Genomic DNA, 21766 nt, shown 5'->3' with positions numbered 1-21766 from the left:
CTTTCTTTTCTTTCCTGTGGTAAAACACCTCCAGAAGACCTACAGGTAATAACTTGTACATCTTTTGAGAATGCAGTTCCTCTCCAGAGAGATATTTGTTCTATCATGACATGTCACAACTGTCACTGCAGCGCGGTCCCTGTTTTCAGTACCTACTCCGGGGCACGGAGGAGTTGCTCTAAGATGCTGTTTCACTGTTTTTGCCAATAGTGATGATGTCTGGATGATTGGAACCTTGCTATTCCTTATAACTTGATGGAGTGGAAGTGGGGTTTTTTGCTAAGAGTGACATCTGTTGGAGCTGAGCTGCGTCCTTCTTAAGGCAGAAAAACCATGTTTTCAGTGAAAAAGGAGCCTGCACACACACACACAAAAGGGAGGCTATTGAGCATGACTCAAAGCGTTCGCATCTTGTGTTATTGAAAAGTCTTTTCTGGGCAAGGAGTGAGGATGATTTATTAGTGTTTGCCAGGAACCTTTTCCTAGCAGTAAAAGCTTTGCCCTAATGTTATTTCACACCTCGGTCACTCCACAGACCCCACTGCAAGAGAAACCCGATGCGTTTCAGCAAATGTTTCTGGGTTTTGCTGAAGCTCTCGGTGTTTCTGTGGGTTTGCCACGAGATGGCGAAACGATCCCGCCTGGATCCCGGGTGGGGAACGTGGGGGAGAAGCCCCGAAACGTGGGGGAGTTTGCAGAAAGCAACTGGAGTGGCCGTAAGCTCTTGGTCTGTCCTCCCAAAGTTGTTCTTCTTGTCTCCTGGTGTGTTTCGATCTGTTCTAACAGCTTTTGTATATTAACCCAATCGACAGCTTGAGTTTATAGCAGATTAGCATTGGGAAATTGTAGATTTAAACCTCGGGGATCTGTCACGGGAGTGCTCCAGACCTTGATCTGCTGTGCAGCAGGGGTGGGGGCGTCAGTGGGAATGTCTTCTGTGTTGGCTTAAAAATCATTATCTCTGCAGCGAGGCTTAGGAGGTGTTCAATATGTCTCCAATGGGCAGCTCTGGGCAAATCCTGGTTTTTGCCCTTTCGCCCTTTGGGTATTTTTCTTAGCATAGTTAGGTAAGGTCTATCTTGAGTAAAAGGTGAATTGATTGAAAGATCAAATCACTGGTTTGTTGCCTGACTATTCACTTTCCCCTCCAGCTTCACACACACTTTTTCGAGTGTTTGCAAGTGCTGTATTTGGGTTCTTGCACACAGTTCTGAAATGTAAATGTGGCTTCTTATAGTATCTTCCCTACTTGAAGACTTTCTTCATGCAGAATTGGTATTGTTACATTCTTCAGTATTCCTGTTATTGCTGCAATGGTGCAGAGCTCAGAGAATAAACGATTTATCTCTTCAGTCACTTTGAGATCCTTGGTTTGTTGTGCTATTAAGTGCAATGTCGGCCTATTCCTATATTTTTTTTTGGCAAATGGGGGTTGAATGTTATTTGTGCATTGGCAGGACTCAGGTGCTTTGGAACTGCTGCACTGAGGATGTGAGAGCAGCACCAGCCAGGTGTGCAATTCCCTACAGATAATTCAAATGCTGAATTGAAGGTTGGAGGGGAAAAACCAACTGTGCCAACGCTCGTTTCAGCCTATGGTTGAAATTAGCTATGATCAGTTTGTCCTGCTGGACTGTCAACTTATGTCGCTTTATGATTTCAAACATAGTTAGGATTAATTTCCCCCAAATCTGAGGATGTGGCTCTTGGGACGGGGAAGGGGATGGTGCAGGCTGACGGCCCCAAAACGCCATCGCCCCGTTCCAGCGGGAGTGTCATTTCTTGCCGTGGTGTGTGGACCTGTCAAGCTGTTTAGCTGCAATATGACAGATTGTCCTATTAATGTGTCATCAAGTGCACTTTTACAAATTCATGGCTTGTCTACAACTAACCTGAAAAAAGAGTCTTAAGTATGAGAAGGCGCCAAAGAAAGTTAAATATTATTAACAAATAAAGTCTGCCACGTAGTTTTGATGGAATGTGAGCTAGTTGGGGGAGGGGTGATATGCTGTTAACTATTTAGCTTCTGTATAACTTCCCTTCTTACTCTCTCTTCCCTTTCCCAAACTCCATTTCTCCCAAAAGATGCTTTAAAAAGAAAGACCTATGTTCTGCTTCTTGAGTTTGCACTCAGATTGTTCATGCCTCAGTTTCCCCAAGCCAGGGATATAACAGAACTGATCCACGGTAAAGGGATTATGAAAGCAAATCTGGTGCTTGCTGACTGCATAAGGGAGTTCAAATTATGTGATCAGTCTTTTACCATTCTTGGGCTTTCTCATGGTACCATCTCAGATAAATTTTGCATTGCTCCGTTTTGTAGAAAGAAGAGGAATATTTGTTCTGCGCGGTGGGGAACTGACAAAGATTTGCCGGCTGTCCAAGTGCTTCAAGATCTCCCTTCTGAAATGCTCGTAGGAGATGTGTAACCTTTGGGTTTCTGTTCTTTTTATTAAACAGCCCAGGCTCCTGTAGAGAAGGGAGCAAGCCCCTGTGGAGCCGAGCTCTGAGGAGAGCGGGGGGAGAGCGTTGTGTGGAGCAGAGCCGCTCGAGTCTGCAGCATGAGTTCCCATGTATCAACGTGTGGTGCGATGCTGAGTGCGTATTCCAAGCCACATATTTTTAGCTCTACCACACGCTCGTGTACAGTTTTACAAACTTCCCAGAAAAATGGTGATTTCTCGGAGATAATGAAGGGGAGGTACGGAACAGGGCTGAGGGGAGGGAGCAGGGAACGGGCATTGATTTAAATCTGCCTGGCACACGGGCCAGCTCCACTTATCAGTGAGTCTAATAGGAATGTGAAGAGAATAGGCTTGACAGCTCATTAGAATGTGATCCCTCCTCCTTTTTTTCCTCCTTTTTTTTTTTTTTTTCTTTTCTTGAAGTTGATGGAAACTCATTCAGGAAAGAAGTACTTATTTGCTGAGGTAAAGCAGAAGCTGAGGAGGGTTTTGCCAGGGTGCAGCTGAGGAAAGGAGCAGCGAGAAAAATCAGCTGTGATCTACACTCAGAGGTACCTGAAATCTTGCCTAGTGCGAGGGGAGATGAGGATGAAGAAGACGTGAGATTCCACATCCTGACAGCTGCTTGCGGCATCGGGACGTACTGCTCGTCATCTCGCTAAAGAGAAGCAAAGAGAAACCCAGCTAAGGAGGGTGAGAAGCTAGACTTAGGACAGCTACCTGCTCCTAATGGTCCTAGGTACATCCTCAGATTCTTTGCTTCTTCCTATTTTAACTTCTATGATATGAGAAATTTATTTTCTCCTTAGAAGGCTGAGCACTTGGCTGAGCTGCGATGCTTTCGGCTGCTTCAGAAGAGCAGCGGCTGTAGCAACCTTGGCTTCCATTTCCCCAGCATCTTGAAAGGAAAGGATGAGGACTTGTCACTGAGGAAAGGGAAGCATCATCCACGAGAGAATGGACAGAACGTATTCAATCCTGCTTTGAACGGAACACAACGCTTCAGATGACAGAAAGCGAAATCTCCTGTTGAAGAGGAACAGCGGAACAACCCCCCCAATGAATTTGTGTTGTCAGTTCCAGCCTGAGCAACTATTGCCCTGAGCAATTTGACTTCTCCAGGTTTCATAGTTGAGTGCATTTTAAACGAGTCTGCAGTCTTATTTGGGGGGGGGGAGCGACACTTCAAGGTGGGTGGCAGGACTTTCCAGGGCCTCTTGTATTTATGTAAGCTTCGAGAGCCTGAATGGACTTACCTCTTTCTTCGAGTGAATCCAGATTTTCAAACAAATTTGTCTATACCATTTCCATGTGTCCTGCTTGAACAGAGACCTCTCCGGCAACCAGCGCATCCATGTGTGCTGCTCATTTGACATTGCAGAGCCCAGAGAATCATCTTTAATACTTCTAACCTTTTTAATTTTTTATTTTTATTTTTTTTTAGAGAGAAGTCTGTGTCTACCCCTGTTATTGGTGGTGAAGGTTTCTGTGCTTGGACAGTGCTCTTCCTGACTTGGCCCCTCCCTTTTCAAAATGAAGGGCTGCACCTGGGTATTTGTGGCAACTTTACTGTGTCAGCAGTTTTGCCTCTTCAGAGTTATGGCAGCAAAGAGGGAGAGAAAGATGAAGAAAGAACCTAATCAGTACACAGAGCCTTTCAATGCCACCCTCTCCAACAGTGAAGAAGTGCACGGGCATCCCAAGGTAGGTGTTTATGTGTTGTCAGGGCTCGGGAGAACTTATTTCTGGCAGTAATGTGATGCTGGTTCCTTTTCCCAATGACTGAGGCAACCTTGCCAAATTCTATTTGATTTTAAAGGGGAATGTTCTCCCTTTTGCCTTTGCATGTTTGATTTTGTAGCTTCCTGAAGCAAACCCTGGAATACTGCAGTGTATGATTATAATTTATCTTAGACTATGCATGACTGAAGTTCCAGTCCTATAGTAGCTGACTAAAGATATTTTGGAGTTCTTGTGTATGAACACTATCCTGTTCAGAAACAACTGATTAAAAAAAGGCAAGTGGGCTATTGCAGTAAAATAATGATAGTGAAAAATTACTGTATCTCTTGCAGGCAAACCCTTTACTTTCTGGAATGTTATTCCAAAACTCTTAGGCAACAGTATAAACACCTGAGCATGCCTGAGCTTTCTTTGCACTGCACCTTTGTCATTGAAAATTACAGATGAGAAAAATGTTGATGTTTAAGGTGATTGTAGCTCTTGTAGGAAAGAATTCTCGATGGTGGTAATTGTGTCAGACTGTGTGTTTGATACTCAGTGGCTGTCACTGATGACTTGCTGGGCTTAGGGGGTGAATTTTGCAGGGTAGGATCCTTCCTGTTACGTATTTGGGAGAATCGCCCCAGGTTGAAAGCTGCTAAGAAATTCCAGTCAATTGATCAGAGCCCCCAAATGCTTTAAGATGAAAACTTGCGTTAGAATGCTTGGGAGTTGGAGAGGGTGTTATGGAATTAAAAGCAGGCCCTAGGATTAGGAGCAGGATGAAATGGGAGACTGCAACCCTGATAGAGGAGGGAGTCTCCTTATCACACAGCCCCTTCTCTCTCCCCTGCTCACACAAAAATGTCCCTTGTTTCAAATGGGGTGACCTCTACAACATGACTTTGATCACAAGCATTAGGGATGGCAGTCACTATAGCGCTAGAGGAACAAACCTGTCAAAAATTGAGGCATGGCAGAGGGGGCAAGTTAGAACAATTGGGCTGACATTCTAAATATCCTCTTCAATGCTATTGTGAGAGTAATTGGTTAAGGTTGGGCAAGTCTGGGAAACAGTCCTCTCTATAAAAAAGCTGGCTGCTGCACTTACAACTATCATTAGGGGACTGTAAGCAGCTTTTCTTCAGTTAATTTTTTTGTTTTGTGTTGCAATGCTCTGTCAGGACAGGTTGTGTACATGATGAATTCTTGAGGTGCTTATAATCAATCACTTTCTCCTGCTCTCTCTGGAACTGTTTCATTCTGCTTATGCAAAAGGGGCTGGAAACATATCTGGTGCAACTAAATTTTAGTCTATTCTGGAATTAATTTGGCTTGATGTGAAATGTATTGGGCCACAAGCAGAATATATTCCGATTGCAAAAGCAAGCAGAAACCGGTCCTGGTTAATTCTGATATAGTCATCCATATGTTATTGCTAGAAGAAACACAGCACTCGTTCGGAGGCTCGTGGGCATTCATTAAAACAGACATTGTTTGGAAGCTGCTGTTTCTGTGTTGAAATACTTTGCTTGAGAATATCCATGGCAAAGGTTTGGCTGCAGCAGGAGCTGGCGAGTTCCGTGCAGGCAGGTTCTGTTTAATAAGGGTAGGACGAACCCAAATCTTTGATGTCAATGCTTATGAGCTCTGCTTGATATCCACTCCCAAATTTTGCAATGTGAACTCTTCTCCTTGGAATCTATTTGAGGCTGAAGTCCAGGCTCGGTTCAGAACTGCTTCTAGATGGCAGGGGTGACTGTATTGGATTTTATATTTATAGAGCACCTGCCCAAGCTAAGGGATTATGTCACATATACTATAAATGCAGAACTGCCACCATTTCTGCGGTAAATGACAGTTGCCATTTACAGCAAACATCACAATTTATATTCGCTAAGGGAATGAGTAAAGTAATAGTAAATCTACCCTTACCTATCAAGCTACAGGAAGACTGAAAGCATTTCTTGTTGGAAGACTGGTCTCTCTGAGCCTTGAAGGTGCTTCTGTGAGCAGTTTTGTTTCACGAAAGGATGCCCCGCACAGGAAAGTGAACCAGCAGCAGTGTCCCGTTTCATTTCTCCACAGCACATAACAGGAAAGATGGAATTTTCTTTGGCCTTGTACAGTAAAAATGAAGGCTGTGTTTACCTTGGAAGGCTCTGTGGCCAGCTGGTAGGTTTATCAAAGCAGGAGGAGCAGGGAATGAAATACTAGCTGAGAGCAGTGATTTTTATTCATGCTGTTGAAACGGTAGGTGTGTTTTCCTTCTAATTAAGCAAAACAATTTGGGACAGATTTCTCTTGGGAATTGTTTTTAAACAGGAGTGGAGAAAGCTCTCCTTTAACATTCACAGTGCCTGAGTCGTGGTGAAACCTCTACCTAAACCAGGGAAGCACAAGTCTCAAATCTCCCAATAAACCTGACATTTCCAAGGACATAGGAAGTGTGTTGGTTTGTTTATTTAGAAAAACAAGTGTTTCTCCAGTCTTTGCTGAGTTGCTGTCAATGTGATGTGCTTGCCAGGCACAGATGGACTAAGAGCAGAACGTGACGGGGACATCCAGAGGTTTTCATCTACTGGAGCTTCTCACTTTGTGTGTGGCTCAGTACCTGCAGCTGTCACTTGCCAGGCTCGGCTGCCCCTTTCCAGGCACAGATCTTGTCCTGCAAGTTGTGATATTTTACTGTCAGCATCCCAGTGACATTTCAGGGATGATTCGAAATCAGCAGGATTTGACCTTCAGTGGCGTTTCTGCGAGAAATAGTGTAACGTTTTAAAGTTAGTTACCCACTTTGCAGCCAAGGAGTCCTTGAAAATTTCTTTCCTTTGTGATCCTTCTGTCTCTGTTAAATATCCAGGACTAGGTCTCCCTGGTTTTATTACTTAAATCTCTCAGAATTATTTCTCTGGGGCCTTTTGCTTCCAGTTTAAAGCAGCAGCTGGTTCAATGACGTTGCACAAGTTGCATTCCTCCTCTGTAAAGAGATTTCACTCTCAGCCTGAAGTGTGTGATTGCACGTGTAATTGAGAAAAGTATTTGCGGGCCTGACAAGTGTTAAAGCCATGGGGGAGGCTGGACTGTCAGCTATTTGTAGCGGAAGGTGTTATCTTTCATGTCATCATTGTCAGTCTTGCTCTGGCACATTATGAACAAGAAGGGCTATAACAAATAACATCCATTAGGCTCATTAAATTCATTATGGGCAGCTTGTGTTGAAGTGGAGGGCAGGAGCTTTTCGGGGTAGCCATTTAGAGGAGTGAAGAATAATTTTTCAATCACAAAACATAGTGGGAATTTAGGTAGGAATTTCATTTCAGATTTGGCTAAGATACCAAACCTAACGCTTCTGCTCTAGGGAAAATTCTGGAGAGATCCATAAAAACCACAAGCGGTCAGGACCTTGGTTTTACATCTCATTAATAACCCAGAGTGTGTATAACTGTAAGTTGTTAGCAGCTGTCACAGGATTTTTCATGCTAAAAAGAAAAAGTGGCCTGTCACTTTTTAACCTGTTCCAAGTAAAATACACTACTGAAATAATTTGCTCCTAATTTCATAATGAAGCTGACAATACTCTTGTTGGTCTAAATCAGGTGTAACAACATATAAATCGATGGATTAAAATAATTGAGGCGCTTAGTCAGGTCCATTTTGTGTCTGGCAACTCCTTCACTATTAAGCAAAGAATTCTTCAATAGAATTCCATCACAGATGGACAAACGCAGGGCAGTAACTTCAGGCAGAAAGACTGGGAACTGGCATGGTTAGGTAGATGTTTTTGGACACACATCCCTGACTAACTGCAGGTGGAAAAGATGCTGTCCTCTCCCAGAATGGTAACGTGTCCCTGCTTGCTTTCCATCCTGTCCCACCCTGAGAAATGCTTTGGTGCCCCTGAGAACGCTTCGAGATGCTTTTGGGTGCACAGACTTGCTCACAGGTAGCGTCGACTTATTTTCTTTTATTCATCCAGACTCCGAAACTACTTTTGTCCATTTCCCCTTGGTTTTGAGCAGAGATGCAGACAGAATCCTTGAAGTTCAGGCAAGTTCAGATGCAGTTCAGACATTTCTCAGGATCCAAACTCTGCTCCTTGACTGCAGATTGCTGCTCGCAGTTTCTTCCGTGCTGGCTGAATCTCGGCCAGCGAGCGCGTGTGTCTGCGGGCAGCACGTGCTGTTCTGGGAGGCAGGGCCAGAAGGAACCGCAGGTTCTGCTTGTGTACAACACTCTGAATTACAGCTCAACTTGTCTTTTATTGGGAGGGAAGTCAGGGAGAGAGCAGGCTAATTTCTCATCACTGTCTTAAACAGGTTCTGAAGTGATCAGTGCCATTGTATTCGGATTCCACCATAATGTTAAAAGACGTGATTGAAAGTTCATTAAAAAATTGCTGGCAAGGCATCTGTTGCTTTTGGAGGTGCTGTTTCGAGTGTTAAGCAGTAAGCCTGATTTCACTGCAGTTAACGTGAGGATTCCTCCTGACTCCTGTAGTTGACTTTGCTCTAGAAGCAGCACCCCAGGAGGGACGAGCCGCCTTTGCTGCAGTTCCAACGCTGTTCTCAGTCCGGACTGATACCTGAGTTGGCTGCGAGGTCTCTCTGGCTGCTGGAGGCTGCCGCTGCCAAGAAAAACAGAGGCTTGCATGCTTATTGCTGGGATTGCTCATGCATGCCATAGTAATTAAATAATAATACCACAAGGATGGAACATTCATTTTAACTGTCAATCATCCTTGTGCTGGAGAAACTGGGGAGTGCCATGGCTGTCTTGTAGAGGGATTTGTAATTCAAGCAAGCCACTGGAGAGGTATGGGATTTTTAAATAATTTTTTTAAAACTTTGGGAGTTTTTTCACTTGTTTTTCTGGGATGTACCATCTGGATTTCTTTTTTCTCCCTGACAAGGTGTCTGCTCTGGCCTGTTCCTGCACAGCTGGAGCTCCAGAAAGGCTGAGGACATCTGTTTGTCTTCACAGTTAATGGTCAGAGTCTGCCCACGATTGCTGGCTTCTGCTTCTAGCTGGCTTGTTTCCTCATCATGCAGTGGAGGGGGTTTGTGCATGTCTTGCAGCCTGGTGGAAACCAGGAATATTTGAATCGTCGCTTCCACATCTGCAGCAAATGCTGCATCCCAGTTCCTAAGACTCAGGTCTTGTGTTTGCTGTGTTCTGCAGACTCGCTTCTGTGCCATCCAGCCCTTTCTGAAGGATGAATTGAGTTTATTTTCCTTTTCTCCACAACCCAGCTGTTCCTTCCCGGCTTCTGCCACAGCACTGAGGGAATACTCCATCCTGCCTCCATCAGGTGTTTCTGTTAATCAAGTTGCTTCCTTCTGTTTCATGAACTGCACCGTGACTTTCCCACAGAGCAGTCACTGGGACAAAAAGACATCTCCCTCCTTGGGCAAAGCACGGGTGGGCTCTTACCTGCTTTACATTTATGAGCTTTGTAAACTGAAATGCTCTTTAACACAGTCCTCTGCAGGTGTGACCTCCCGTGGTGATGCTGCACACATCTAGTGCCAGGTGAAGCTGGATAGGAAAGACCTGGCTTCTTCCAGCAGAAACCATTAAATCTCCATGCAACCATGATAAATGCATTTCATGTTTGTTGTAGAAATAAGCTGCACCCTCTGTGCTGCTCTAAGAAATTTTGCCAACTTTAGGAACATTTGCCCCTGGTCTTGATCTTTACGCGTTACAACAGATGGAGAGGTTTGCACCACAGGCCTTTGACTTCTTGATTTCTGGGGAGCTGCTTGTGGTCTGCTGGCTTGCAAATCAGCTGTTGACCCCAGCTATTTGAAATAAATAGTTGTGATCGCATCAGCTCGCAAATCTATGGGCAAGTGCCTTGTACTACACCCATGTGCTTGGATGTGTGCCGGAGAGAGAGCTTTCCAGGCTCGCATCTGCTTCGGAGCACCAACATTCCTCATAACCTCAAGCTGGAACTCCAGCAGACTTCTAAGATTTACTTTTGAAACAATTTACGCGGCATGGATTTTTCAAAGCAAATCGCAGACTGTGGTCTTTTCTCCTCAAAATGGGCTTGTGCTGATATTTCCAGCTATAATTTGCAATCCTCTGTCCAGTTCCTGTTGCTCTTAGACAGTGACGTAGACGAGAGTTACTGGGCCCTCAGGTCTAACCGCATTCTAGAGGTTGAGTGTTTTCTACGTGTTTCTGCGGACTGTTTGATGAAAGAGAATCTGTGCTCAGAAGTGGCACTAGAAAAAACCTCGGTGTGGTTCTCTGAGGAGTGGCGAGAGCTTTCGGGAGATAAGCGAGACAGGTAATGAGCAAACGGGGATGTGTTTGCTCACTTGGCTGTGCTGGAAGCACCTTGCACGGTCAATGTCAAGGCTGCGGAGAGCAGAGCTGTGGTGTCTGGGCTGCGGCAGAGCTGTCTGGTGCTGTCAGAGTGGTAGGAGCTTAATGCCTGGGGACAAACACTTTTAGATCTGAAAAGTCCGCTGTTGACTGACTTTGCTTCTGTGCTTTTTCCACACCCATTTGGTTTTCGTCCTCCTGAATGGTGATAGAGCAATATTGATTTACCGAGACTTGTAATGGTCTAGGAGTTGTTTCGAATGTCATTCAAGCCACTGCTGCCTTGCATTGCTTTCCTGCTGGAATTCTGATCCCTACCTGTTCTGCCTCACCAGGAGAAGAAAAAACAGGTTTCTTGAATGAATTCTGAAAGTTTACGGTGGGTTGCTTGCTTGTTTGTTTGTTTGTTTTAAAGATTTTAAGTGTCCATTGCAGGTTTTACTCTTTGGCTTTTTCATTAAGGGCTCTGAATATTTACGTGTGGTCCATGAAACTTTGGGAGGACTTATGCTTCTATCTTCACCGCGGTTGGAGGCTGATGTGTCAACAGATTGGAACCTCCACAGTCAACAGTTCATTGCTCTGGACAAGAGTTTAGTCTGGAAACTTTGCAGTCTCTGAATGCATCCGTCTTTGTTCTTGTTTCTCTTCAGATCCTAGAATCTCCGGATCCTCGAATCACAGATCCACGGCGGACCTGGATCTCCTTTGTTCACCGCCCAGATGATGGCAATACCTCAAAAAAGAGATGCAAAGGGAAAGACAAGAAATTAGTAGGTTATTGCTAAATTGCCATCAGCTAATAAACGTGCACCGTGGCTTCCCTTCCTACTGTGATATGCAAGGGGTTCTGTGTGCTCCGGCTTTTGCCTTCCTGCTCCAGAGTGCTGCGTTTTCATTTGTTTGTGTTTAATTTCTCAAAGTATTTTGGAGAAGTTTGAAACAGCAAGTGCAGGTATCTCAAAGGATATATTAATCAAGAAGTAGACAAGTAATTTATTTCAAATTAATGAGTTACTGATCGTCTGCTGTGTGATGCTTGCTCATGTGTGCCCTTTTAATCTGCTGCTTAGACAGTCTTGAATGCTTTTAGTGATTTCCTTTTATTTCTTAGTGAGCTGGTAGTCAGAAATGCTTCCACGCAGGTTTAGTGCGGTTTAGTTGAGGAAACAGGAACTCCCTGGAAACAATATACATCAAATATCATCGACAACACTGTTGCATTTTGAATAAATGCTTTCATTTTTTTCTGAGAGCTCTACTGTCACACCAAGCGTTTGTGAATGTGATCGTGATGTCTGAGCAATGTCTGGTTTTGGTCTGTCAGTGCAATGCCTGGTTCTAATTCCTGTGTTTTGCTTTGGTTACCTCCTTAGCGTGGCCTCGTTGGGCCCCCAGGACCCCCTGGTCCCCAGGGACCTCCAGGAGCACCTGGTGCCGAAGTCACCCGGGAAGTCCTTCTGCAGGAGTTTAAGGAGATATTAAAAGGTAAGGACTGTAAGAGCTCTGTGCGTTTGTGATATGTTTCTTTCCCTGAGCACTGTGGCAAATAAAGAACTGGCTTTGCAAACGTTTACCTTAATGCATTCCCCTACCTAGAAATCAAAAATTGGAAAATAATGTTTCCCCGATGCTGCTTAGTTGAAGTTCAAGAGTTGAGTGCAGAAGTCTAATTGCACAACAAATGGCTTCATAGACCAGGCTCTTAAATTAAGCATTTATTTTCCTGTACTACTTCTTTTCTCCTCAGAAGCTGTTGAGCGTCGAGCATCCCTGGCTCTCTCAGCCCACCCCACGCAGCTGCCTCCGCTGCTGCTCCCCTTGGAGGACGTGTCACCCCCCAGGCGTGTGGAGGAGGCGTTCCACTGCAAGCTCAAAGGCCAAGTCATCGTAGACAAGAAGACCCTGGTAGAACTTCAGAACTTCCAGTCGGTGAGAAGGGATTACAGACTGAATCTGGGCAACTCCACAGCACCCGCTGTGCGTAGATCCGCTGTAGTTGTGCTCTGCAGAGCTCTGGAGGTGAAGGTGTCTCCTGGAAGGGCAGACTAACCCCAGAAGCTTCTCTCAGGCCTGGATGCTGTGCATACAGCACTACCTTGTGATTGGCACAAGTAGGATCTCCTGTGGTGGTTTCAGCACTGAAGCTCAGCTGCAGGAAGATGGACATTGAGCTTTGAGTCCCCTCCTGCCTGACAAACCCAGGAGGCAGATTTCCATCCTCTCTTGCAGCCCAGCTGAATCTCATCACAGTTCTTGCTGAAGTTCTGAGAGGGCTGTCTCACAGGTCCAAACAACCGTCAGTCTCTTTATTTCAGTTAATGATGGAGAAAGACTTGTCCACGTTTGGCATTAGTCTGAAGGATCTGGTCTTTTTTTCAGTGTGCACACTGTTTAATTCCAGAGTAACCTTCAGAAGTAGAAAAATGTCAGAGGCAAGCAGAAGCCATTAGTATAGATTTGTGAGCCCAAATAAGAGTCGTCATTTTATTAGATGGGTCAGTCCTGATGCTCAAATTCTTTACGTAATGTTTTATAGAAGGCTAATAAATGTTACCTGTAGGATTTTGTTGTAGTCATGCTATAATGACAAACACACCATCATGGGATGCTGTGATGGGTCATTATAATCGTGGTTACAAGCAAGCTGTTGAATTTGATATTCAAATTTCTACTGACCATTTCTAAACCAGTTGCAGATAGGGTCTGAAATTGAAGTATAAATGTTAGGCAAAGTAATAACTAAAAACAAGTAGTTACTTGGTAATTCGGAGGCTTCCTTTATACTTTGGAGCCACAAAAGTGCTGAGCTTTCTTCCCAGCTGCACAGAGTCCCATTTCTGAAGAATTCTGTCCAGCAGATCCTTTCTGATCGAGTAGTTTTGCAGCTGGGACTTCTCCCAACGGCAGGACGGGAGGCAGCGGTTATGTTTTAACCAGGGTGCTTTCCTGGATCGCTCCCAGTTCCACTTGTGGCAGCCTGGTTTGACAGCACTGTGGGTGCTGGCACAGAGGCAAGATTGTACTTGAAGGATGGGCAGGGCTAGAGAGATCTGCTGCCTCATTAATTAGGAGGGGAAAATGTGAATAAAGACATCTCAGGAATCAGTGCGTAGGCTGACGCTTCCCATGCTTCGTTATCGTGTGCCTGGCTTCTTTCTAATTGCTTCTGGCCCTGAAGCTGCTGTGGGAGGGCTGGCAGGCCCCCGGATGCCAGCCTTTCATTTCAGCCTTGGGACAAGAAGTGTCTGGTTTTAGCTTGTGCCGTGATATAGGGGAATTTAGCAGGGAGGGAGGCAGTGGATGCTCTTGCAGAGATGAAAACATTGTCTTTAAACAGTCCAAGAGGGAGAGGGAGTGAGAATTCCCCTCCCTCCATTCTGTCAGTTTAATAGTGTGAAGAAGCCAAGAGTTTGATGCTTCCCAGGGAGATGATAGGGATTGACACTAAATCCTGGATTTGGACCTTACCCAAAGCATTTCGAGATAGTGGAAAGAACCTGTGCTGAGAAACAGTCTATTTCTTCTATGCTTTGTCATTTGAGGATGGTGTGTAATTCACCCTGACCTTGGGTTCTGAGAGAGCGTGATGGCGTTCTCATCCTTCCACGCTACATTTCCTCCAAGAACATTCCCTCCTTCTCTTCGTCTTGGTCTCACAATTTCCTTGGTATCTGGGATGAAACGTGTGATACTTCTTTCCCCGTACCTCTTCCTCTGGTGTCTCATGCTTTGAGGTTTCTAACAGTTGCCTCTTGCTGGACACTAACGTGTTTGTTTGCTTTTGGTCTGCCTACCGAAATAACCGCGTGCAAGTAGTTTCCCAGATAGCAATCCCCGCAGTGTGTGCAGCGGATGGGTGAGTGTGCTGCAAATGCAGCAGGGAGCTCTAATTGACGTGGGGTTTAACGGAATCTTTTGCCCAGAGAACCTCTCCCTGCATTGTCTTAATTCTATGAGCAAAAGAATAACAAAGCCACAGAGGGCATGAAGAAACAGGAATGTTTTATCAGTGATAATTTACTGGTGCCTAAAATTCCCTTCCATGCTCAGCCGGTGGTTTTGGAATTATGTTGCCGATTCTGCTAAAAGCTGTAACGAGTAAGGAATGAATTAACTGTGCGGTGCAGTTTTTCATATGCAGAGCTTGGATCTGCTCCTTCAGTGGGGTAAATAAAAAGAGCGTTACCAAAAATGATGGTGTAGGGATAGCACAAGAAGCGAATCAATGTCATTCTGTAGCCCTTGGTAGGTGAGCTGTTATATTGTGTGTGTGTGTGTGTGTGTACAAAAAGAAAAGAGGCCATTTTGGGTGTATATATGTGCACACAGGCCCACATCAGTGCACGTTCACAGGGACTTGGAAATCATCCTATGAAACGTAGGTGCTCTGCAGTTCACTATTACTGTTTTCCCATTATACATACGTAATCTTATGAGAAATGCCGCTGCTGTTGCACATGGGTATATTTTCACCACCACATGCATACATGAAACTTTTCTAGTAAAGTTCCATGAAATTTAAGACTACAGCTGGATTTTGGTAAATAAGGACTGGGAATTCCTTTTCTGAGCCTTCCCTGGGATTAGCTGGATAGAGGCAGGTTGGTCTTTTCAATCCTTCTATTCTACCATGTAGTAACTCTACACAAACACCACCGGACCCAAATATTTGCAGCCTTGCTGCCTTTCAAAAAGAAAGCTAAATCAATTATTCCTGCACTGTGAAAGTGGCCAATTTCTGTCTAGGAAGAACCAGAAAGGGGAGGCATTAACTTCCTTCTGGTACTTGAACAAAGGTGTTCCACTATTCTAAATATTTTAGTGTAATAGCACCTGTGGCAACACTGCTACGAATTCGTTCACCGCGTCTCAGGCCCCTTTTGCCATCTCATATTGGAAAACATATTGAATTGCTCAATTACACATTTGTGCGTTTTTTTAGGGACGTAGCAGTGTGCACGCCTTTACAGGATCAGATTTGAGCAGCTCTTCCGTCCCAAAGACCAATGTGGGGCAAATCTCTCAGGACAGCATTCCCGGGAACGCAGTCACATTGCGCAGAATGCCCTTGCGGTGGGAGCAGAGTCTGACTAATGTGCTTTCTTGGCCCGTTGAAGCTGCTCCTGCTGCTCCCCAGCTCCAGCCAAATTGGGATCAGGCAGGCCAAAACAAACAATAAACATTTCTCGCAGAGTTTATTTTAGTCTGAGTCAGATAATCTGCTGCGAGTTTGACTTAAGGCTGCTTCCTTGCCGCGAGGAGAAGCTGCACGCTATCGCACCAGGCTTTTGCCTATTCTGTAGAATCCAAGGCGAGAACAAAATGAGACTAAATATGGAATGTGTAAGAATCCAAGCAGTTGTTCTTTAATGGTATCAAAGCCACCTGACTTAGACCTGAAGTGAGTAGAAAACCTCTGGAGACCTGCATGAGTGTTTCTTCTGTAGTTGTGCCACAAAAACGGTGCATAAGGTTCCAGGATTTTGAGCGTGGGGACACTGCTTGGCCCCATCTTTGGGAGCAGCAGGGACATCTTGACTCAAATAAGGGGACATTTGTGTATCAGAACATCAGTGGAGGCCACTAGGACCAGCAGAGCACAGGCATGCGGTAAAAGCACAGTCTGAGTCAAGATGAGCGAGAAGGGCTGGGCAGCGAGCAAAAAGGGCATCTATCTGCTCATAGGGGTCATTCTGCCTTTGGGCACCTAATGCTGAGAGAGCCCATCTGGAGAGACAAGGCAGTAGCCTTGCAAATATTTTCATCTTTGTTCTCATCTGTGTAAGCTCATTCTTTGTCCCGGGCAGAGGGAATTGTTGAGAGTGCTGGAGACTTGTTCAGGGTCTGCTTTTCTTATCTTACAGCCTCTGGCCAAAGGAGCTTTTCTCCGGGGGACAGGATTAAATCTGGCAACGGGCCGTTTCACAGCACCCGTGTCTGGCATCTACCAGTTTTCAGCCAACGTCCACATTGGTGAGTGTTGTTCACAGAAGCCTTTCTGTGCAAGCCAAACAAATCAACGCTCCTTATTGAGAGTGAGCTTAGGGACCAAAGATATTCACGTGTGGAAGTTATGGCTTCCGTAAAAGACTTTAGAAGAAAGGAACATGATGATGTAGGAGTGCATCCAAGCAGTTTTGACTGTGTTTTGTCACCAGTGCATGTGTTCAATGGTTTTAATCATTCAGTGATGAAGTATTTTATAATCCAACACCAGGAGGGTGCTTTCCTAGGAAGTCACAGTGTTACTGGTGTCTCTGTTAAGCCACACACTAGGAACAGGTGGTCTGATGTGTTGCAAATGTGCTTATATTTCTTTCCCTGCTTTCCCCAGACCACAGTGAGTTGAAGAGTAAAGTCCAACTCCGAGCCAGAGATAATGTCCGAGTGCTGATCTGCATCGAATCTCTGTGCCACCGATACACGTGAGTAACCGCAGCTCCAAAGAACAGTAACCGCGCAAACCTTTTTCTCCTTAGACAGAACTGCCTCAGATGTTAATTGTCGAGGTAAAGCTCTCTGGTGCCTGACCCAGAGCTGTCCAGGGTTGCAATTTATGATTCCTTGTCCTGCAAGGCTGTTGTGAGCTGGGCAGCAGTGGGGGAACGGCAGAACCAGTGCTGGTTCCTATGAGACGTCGCTCTCTCAGATGGGTGAGAGTCTGCCGGGTCTGTGGCGTGGAAGGGAGCTGGGTGGAGGGATGGGAACCTGCCTGGACAGACATTCTGCTGGCACGGGCTGAGCCGCTACCCGTGCTTGTGGAATTTCCTGGGGATGTCAGTGTACACAGCCGTTCATTTGAGGGTGCTGAAAGAGCCCGGAGGCCTTTCGGCTGAGAGAGATGGAAACTCGGAGGCAAGGAGACAGTTGGAGTAGAAGAGATTAATGGTGGGAAGTTCCCACCCGAGTTTGGCTTTTGGCAGGATATGACACACAACCGAGCTCTTCAATCGCGGCGGTGCCAGGCGGTTTGCTCCTCCTCAGCCAAATCGCCCCTACCTTTCATGCATCTTGTTTCCTCGCAAGGGGGCTGGAAACGGCACGTTTGCACTTGCAAGGTTTTGTCACCACCACTTCATGGAAAAAAGGGAGAAAAGGGGTTGGTTTTCTTGGGAAAACAACAAGATCTGCTACCACTGGCTGGGCAGATTTCAGAACCAGCCAGGCACGGAGCTCTGTGCTTTCGTATTGCGTTGGAACTGAGTTCGCATGGATTGTTCCGATTGTTGATGTCTCAGGCACCTTCTTCTACCCCGAATCCTGTGCAAAGGAGCTGAGTTCTCTAAACAGAGGACGCCACGCAGCGCAGCTGTCCTTCTTCTTGCTACTGCACGGAATATGATGGCTATTAGAACGTGATACTAGAAAAGAACAGTGTTTGAGGGGCAATCTGGAGCTCTGCCTTGAATTTTAACTGTATGCCCTGCAGTTCTTCCTCTGGACACTATGGTGAGGACAGGGTTCTACTGTTCCCTTTTCAAGGCAGCTGCTCGAATCAAGCCCAGAGCCGCCTGTTCAGCACAGACAGGCACTAGAACCACCAGGTCCTATTTCTAGGGAGGTCACGAGACTATTGCCGTCCCACATACGACCGCTGTGACTGCATTAGGTGTTTAACCTGTTTCTCTTTCTTCTGCTGCTGTTTAGGTCTTTGGAAGTCATTGCTGGTCTGGAAAGTAACAGCAAAATCTTCACTGTCTATGTGCACGGTTTACTGCAGCTGCAGGTGAGCCCATGCAGGCTGGGAACCACGCGCCTGGTTTGCTTGGCAGGTTTGCAGTTATTTACTGACAAGCCTGAATTCTCACCAGGAGGTGGGGAAGCTTTTCTTAACCTTTTTTCGAAGGTTAATGAAATTAAATGCCTTACCTGGGGTCACTAGAGAGAATCTGTGGCAGGAACAGGAACAAAAGCCAGACCTGTGTTGCACATTCTGATCTTAAGCCACAGATATAACCTTCCCACTAAGAAATTACAGCAAATATCTTTTGTTTCTCAATTCTGCCCTTGCATTGTCCAGATATCAATTGTATCCATTTCACAGAAGGGAGTCTGAAGCAGAGGTGGCCACTTGAGTAGCCACTCAGAAAGATGTTAGTGCAGGAAGGAACTAGTTAGATAATAAACTTATTTCACTATAGAAAATTTCTTCCACCAAGTCAAAGCTGCAGTAAAAATGTTTGATCAGATCCTGTTCCCAGGAGCCACAGAAAAGGGCAGGAGGCTTCTGGGTTTAGTTCACAGCAGTGAAATGCTTTGTTTCCCCCTTTTACCCTGGAATGCAGTGTCAGGTGCTCTCCTCTCCCCTCCCTCGTGTTCTCTGCAGGCTGGCCAGTACACCTCCATATTTGTGGACAACAGCGCCGGAGCTCCCGTTACCATTCAGAACGGATCCGATTTCATGGGCATGTTAATGGGCGCGTAACGTCACCTGCAGCAGCGTGGCAGGGAAGGATGTGAATTAGAGCCTTGCAATGTATATTTGACCGAAGAAACTTTCCTTTGACTCTTGAAGACTCCTTCCTGTAACTGTTGGCATCTTTGGAACAAGCCAAGAGCCTTTCCTGTCACAGATACTGCAGCTTTGCTTGCAGAGGCTTTGCAAGATCCACACCAGTTCGTTCATATGCTTTTATAATTCAGAAAGAAACTCTGTAATATTTAATTTGTGCTTCACCAGATGCTCACTGAACAATTCACCGAGATTTGGCATTTGTTACATTTATAGCGTTATTTCACAATAGCACTTGTAATCAGCATGTCTTTTGGGATTGATCGGGGGGTGTCTGAGTTTGTAAAGGAAGGATTGAGAAGGGAAGTAAAATACTGACTATGTTGTGTGTGTTATGGAGGAAGGAGACAAGGATTTGCCAGCAAAACGGCCTTTTCAGACAGTTGTAAATGGTGCAGGCCCTCTCTCGCGTTCAGAATTGGATATGTTGGACAAGAAGCATGTTCTCAGACAGCGCCTGCTTCACAGATGGGAATCCAAGGTCTGAGCTCTCGCATTGTGGTTCTTTATCTCTAAGTATTTCTTTGATGTTATTGACGAAGCCGAATACCTCGCTGCCTGTGCAGTTTTGTTTTCATGAAGAGGCCAATGGCGCCAATTCTAGCAGGAACTCCCTGACTTGCGTTCTTATGTTTTAGTAAGATATACGTGCGGTTTTGGACGGCATCGCGTAAACAGCATCCTCACAGGTGCCACGTAATCATTTGTAAAAGTGTCAAACGCGTTACACTGCTCGTCAAAAGCCTGAAAAACACAGCGAGCGGAGCGGCCTGGGATCGGGTCTGTCGCCTGTTTGGTGCTTGTTGGACTGCGGTGAAACAAGGAAAGAAACCACGAGGCAAGGCTTAATCCATCGAGTGGGCACAGGGAGCCTGTTGGAGCTCTGCCTGGAGCTTGAAGGTGCCGGCAACGATCGTCCAGTGAATGTTTTCTGGATTTCTGCAACTCTGCGCATGTCAGCACGTGAGGCTGAGCCCCCAGAGCAGCTTTGCCTACAGCTCCAGCCTGGAAACTCATTTTAACAAAGTAAGAGGGTGTTGGCGTTTCATGGGGTTGTTACCCAAGATGTGGTAACATCCTGGTGATTATAAAAACCCCACGCTCATTTAAATATACCTCTATAGTTTTCCCTTTCAACAGACACCCAGACCTTTAATAATTCACCTTAGCTAAAGAAATGCTTGTATAGCAGTGTCAGAAATAGTAGCAAGGCCCAAAGTGGAGCCCAGATGCTTGTTCCTGAATGTTTGCAGTGAACAGAAGTTACCCCTTGTATAGTGTTGCAACTTTTGATCAACTACACTATCTTGGTGCAATGAAAACCAAGACTGCTGAGGGCAGCAGAAGGCACGGAAGAAATGCCACCTATTGCTGGGTCTGTTGTTCGAGTTCATCAATCCGTGATGTTTCTACAAGCTCCAGTAGCGCTACTGGTGGGCTTGGTACGCAAAGACGTCTTATTTCGAGAGCTGTGGAAAAACCTGCTGTAAAACAGGCACGGCCGAAACTGTTTCATCTCCATTGTAAATACCTTGAGAAAGACTCTTAAGGGATGACTAAATAGTATATTTTTTGTTTGTGAAGAACGTTAAAACGATGCTTATTGGAGGAGGAAGGAGAGAGCACGGGGAATAATCGAGTAGTGCTGTTATGCAAATAAACACAAGTAAATTCAATGGAGTGCAGTTCTTCTAACTGGACCTGTGTGACTGTCTAAAATATAGCAGCTATCAGTGCTTATATATTAATTCTCGCTCTGCAATATTGCCAGAATTCCTATGGATTTTTTTTGTAGAATGTGCTTTTAAGCATAAATGGAGTGTTAGGCTGGCAGAGGGGAATCCACAGCTATTGAAAAGCAGAGCTGGGAGCAACACTGATCATTCTGGAGCTTCAGAAGACGTGTAACACACATGGATATCACTGAACCCTCTCAATGAAAGTTGCCTGTTCACACCAGGATTTGCTGGAACAGGTGTAGTCAGGGCAAGTGGTCTAAATCCCAGCATGTATTTCTATCCCGAACTTTGTACCGTGTGAATATTTGTAATAAATCGGGCTGTTTCATGCATGACTTAGAGCAACATAATCCAGGTGTTGTGACATTCAGCATATGTTGTTGTACCTGTAGGTTTTTTTTTGAACCAAGTCTCGCTGTTCTTGGTAAATCGGAGTTAAAATATTTATTTTGTTGTAGAACTAAAAAACGTTTGTCAGAGTTTGTTTCGGGATTTGTGACTCTTTTTTGTAATTCTTTCTTTGCTGTGTTTTATTCTCACGACCTTCTTAGGGGATGTTCTGCCTTTAGACCTGCTCTCCCTTATTTATAGAAGACGTTCTGTCCTGCCAGGTGTTTCCCCAGCGCCTCAGTGTTCCAGCCAGTGCAAGATCGGCCATCTGGCAGTAAAATGGGGTGAAATGGGCTGAAATAGCCAAAAACCAAGCTGGGACTGGGGCTCTGGTGCAAGTGTTCAGAACTCCTGACTAATAAGGACACGAACCTCCTGGCTGGGCTGCGGCTGGGACAAGAACTCCAAAGCTTCTGTGCTGTTTGGAGAGCGAGGAGATTGATGGTGTGCGAAGCTCGGCTTCAATGCTCCTCTGTAGTCACACGATTTATAGCCCCGAGAAAATGGAGGAGCTCGGGAGGACTGAAGTTCAGCATGAAGACGTTGTTTATAGCAAAATAAACCCCGTGTGCTTGAGCTGGCGGTTTAGTGGCCAA

General features: G+C 45.4%; 1 protein-coding gene across 3 annotated transcripts; it reads left to right on the top strand.

The window, feature by feature from the left end:
- The first annotated feature begins 32 nt into the window (after positions 1 to 32).
- On the top strand, positions 33 to 21272 carry C1QTNF12 (C1q and TNF related 12). 3 transcript variants are annotated; one of them, XM_082069718.1, is made up of 11 exons: positions 33 to 2598; positions 2889 to 3158; positions 3275 to 3595; positions 3910 to 4169; positions 11180 to 11299; positions 11903 to 12014; positions 12277 to 12458; positions 16394 to 16502; positions 16864 to 16954; positions 18177 to 18255; positions 18856 to 21272. In XM_082069718.1, exons 4-11 carry the CDS (start codon positions 3999 to 4001, stop codon positions 18952 to 18954), a joined length of 963 nt encoding a protein of 320 aa, XP_081925844.1. In that variant the 5' UTR covers positions 33 to 2598; positions 2889 to 3158; positions 3275 to 3595; positions 3910 to 3998; the 3' UTR covers positions 18955 to 21272. The 3 variants fall into 3 exon arrangements, with proteins under 3 accessions (XP_081925844.1, XP_081925846.1, XP_081925845.1); XM_082069720.1 differs by having other exon boundaries at positions 33 to 3158; positions 3278 to 3595; XM_082069719.1 differs by having other exon boundaries at positions 33 to 3204; positions 3361 to 3595.
- The last annotated feature ends 494 nt before the right edge of the window (positions 21273 to 21766 follow it).

The sequence above is a fragment of the Streptopelia decaocto genome (genome assembly GCF_964273445.1).
Source record: "Streptopelia decaocto genome assembly, chromosome: 20".
Lineage (NCBI taxonomy): Eukaryota > Metazoa > Chordata > Aves > Columbiformes > Columbidae > Streptopelia > Streptopelia decaocto.
The sequence above is the reverse complement of the archived record's forward strand: the minus strand, read 5'-3'. Positions and strand labels throughout refer to the sequence as shown.